The sequence below is a fragment of the Borostomias antarcticus genome (genome assembly GCF_949987555.1).
Source record: "Borostomias antarcticus genome assembly, chromosome: 8".
Taxonomy (NCBI): Eukaryota; Metazoa; Chordata; class Actinopteri; order Stomiiformes; family Stomiidae; genus Borostomias; species Borostomias antarcticus.
In genome coordinates, this window is record NC_140241.1 from 20395962 (window position 1) to 20398461 (window position 2500).

Genomic DNA, 2500 nt, shown 5'->3' on the forward strand with positions numbered 1-2500 from the left:
CTCTGAGTATAGATTCACTTCATCATTCATATAGAACAGTGACTCTGTGAGTATAGATTCACTTCATCATTCATACAGAACAGTGACTCTGTGAGCATAGATTCACTTCATCATTCCTTCTCCTTGTTTTTCTCAGTAAAAAAACTATTTTTACTAATCATTTACTGACCATTTACAACTGTTTATAAATCATTTTTAATAGTTTTTAATAGTTTGTTCATTTTATATGAGCGGTTTATAAAGGCTTATAAAGGATTATATTGTAGAGTTGTAATACTTTAGTTTCTCTCTATTTCTCTCGGGTCACCTCTATAACGGAGTTTTGCTGTGATGGTGTGAACGTGAAGCCCATCTGGACGGCGTCTCTCCCCTTCTGGGGTCTCTCCCCTTCTGGGGTCTCTCCCCTCTCTCCCACCTCTCTCTCCCCTCCCAATGACTCCCCCGTGTGAGGGGGAGGAATGTCAGGAGGACAGGGGGTGCTGTGAGCTACACCAACACATGTTCCTCTTAACGTCCAGTAACACTAACATTAACAATTAACGTTTACTTTCAGGGGCTAGCGAGGATGTTCACTTGAAGACATTTTTTAGTGTAATTATAGTTTCATATTGATGTAGTCGCTCCGTTTCTTTTTCCTACTGTTTCTTTCTGTGTTTAACGGAGGTAACTGGGATGGGGGGGGGGTCTTCTAAACTAACACTCTTCTCTCTACCCAACCCTCCCTCCCTCCTCATCTCTCTGGGGGTCTGTCGCTTCTCCTTCTCTCTCCCTGGCGAGCAGGACTGGCCTCTTCACCCCAGACATGGCGTTTGAGACCATTGTGAAAAGGCAGATTGGGAAGATTAAAGAACCGTGCACTAAATGTGTTGACATGGTCATTTCTGAGCTAGTCAATACCGTTAGGCAGTGTACCAAGAAGGTAAAAAAAATAATGTATGGTTGACAGAAACGGTATTTTTTTTTATACATCCCTCTTCCCCCCCTCCTCCTCCACCTATGAGAGCATTTCGCTGCCCCCCCCCCCCCCCCCCCCCCCCCCCCTCCCTCTTGACTGTGGCCGGCTTACCCTCTCCGGACCCTTGCTGTCTGCTGACACTAGGGGGCGCTGTGTTGTCTGCCGCTTTGAATGAGGTGGTGCCTTTGCGGGGTGGCCAAGGCTTGGCCATGTAGAGAGAGCCAAGAGCTGGTCTGGGTAGACCGAGGTCAACACGCTGTAGGGTCACACTCAATATGGCTGCCTTGCATTGTTGTCGCAGACTGGAACGCATACTGAAGTAAATAAATAAATAAATACAATACAACAACACTTTTAAACTTTATTTCAGCAATGATTGCTATAAATATTGAATTCCATTTCAGCGTTTCAAGGACAAAATGATGTCTCTGGTTTGGCCATTGTAGTACACAGCCAAGTATCAGCAGTCATGTGTTGCTCCTGGCAGCCATATTGGATGACCTCAGCATGCAGGCTTCCTGTGTGTGAGATGTGAGACCGGGGCTGTGCACCTGTAGCAGACGGGAGCCAAAGGGGGGGTCACCTCCGGGGCCACTTTTAGCTGCGGAGGCCCCAGGGCCGCGCTGTCCTTGGAACGGTGGAATAACAGAACCATGTGATTTGGTGCCGGTCAGCCGGGGGGAGGGGGGACAGAGGGGGTGTGTGTGTGTGTCGGGGGGGGTGAGCAGGGCGACACGGCCGGTTATTTGGGTGCACAGCTGGGGTCTCGCACGCTCACGGCTCGGAGCTCTTGGCCGGTGGGACAGACTGGGATCTCTCTCTCTCTCTCTCTCTCAACAGAGGGACCCCAGCTCTGGCCTCTGTTAGAATGGTTTCAGGGAAAACCAAATGTCTCACTTGCCTTTTCTCCCGTCTGTGCTGTTCACCCCGTCTGTGCTGTTTCCTTTATCTGTGTGATACTGTCAAGATGTGTCACATCTCACCACCTTTACATGTCATCACATTACTTTAACATAGAATATATAAATACAGTGAAAGGTTTTTTACTTATAGAATAGATATCAACAGAGTTAAATGAAACCTTGGGTGTTTCTTTGCTCTCTTTCTCAGTGACCCCAGACTCACTTGTCCAGCTGCTATCGGTCTATCCTTACTGTAGATGTCTCTAGTGCAACCATGCCACCGTTTTCTTTAACTTTTCCATTTTGTAATTGTCTTTGACCAGCATGCTGGATTATTTCACTTCATATTTGAGCGTAATGTTCCTTTAGTGTTTTTCCCCCTTTTTTCCCGCCAGTTCATCAAAATATTTAAGCTCTTACAGTAGAACTACTAATTTAAGTTCTTACTGTAGGACTCTACTAGTTTGAGTTCTTACAGTAGAATTCTACCCATCTCATTTTTAGTGTCTATCCATATAATTTGATTTCGTTAAAAGCTGACATTTGCAGGCCGAAAGGTTGTGGCCCACACTTTGACTAACTGTTTGACTAACTGTACCCCAAGCATCGCTCTCTCTCTCTCTCTCTCTCTCTCTCTCTCTCT

At 46.3% G+C, this 2500-nt stretch overlaps 1 protein-coding gene across 1 annotated transcript in view; it reads left to right on the forward strand.

Annotated features, from left to right (window-relative positions):
- Nucleotides 1–2500, forward strand: part of dnm1a (dynamin 1a) — a gene marked incomplete at both ends in the record, with an annotated part of 59797 nt that overhangs the window by 25418 nt on the left and 31879 nt on the right. The window contains one exon of the mRNA XM_084441566.1: nt 781–919. Coding sequence (XP_084297692.1) covers nt 781–919 — 139 coding nt within the window. The remainder of the gene's footprint in view (nt 1–780; nt 920–2500) is intronic.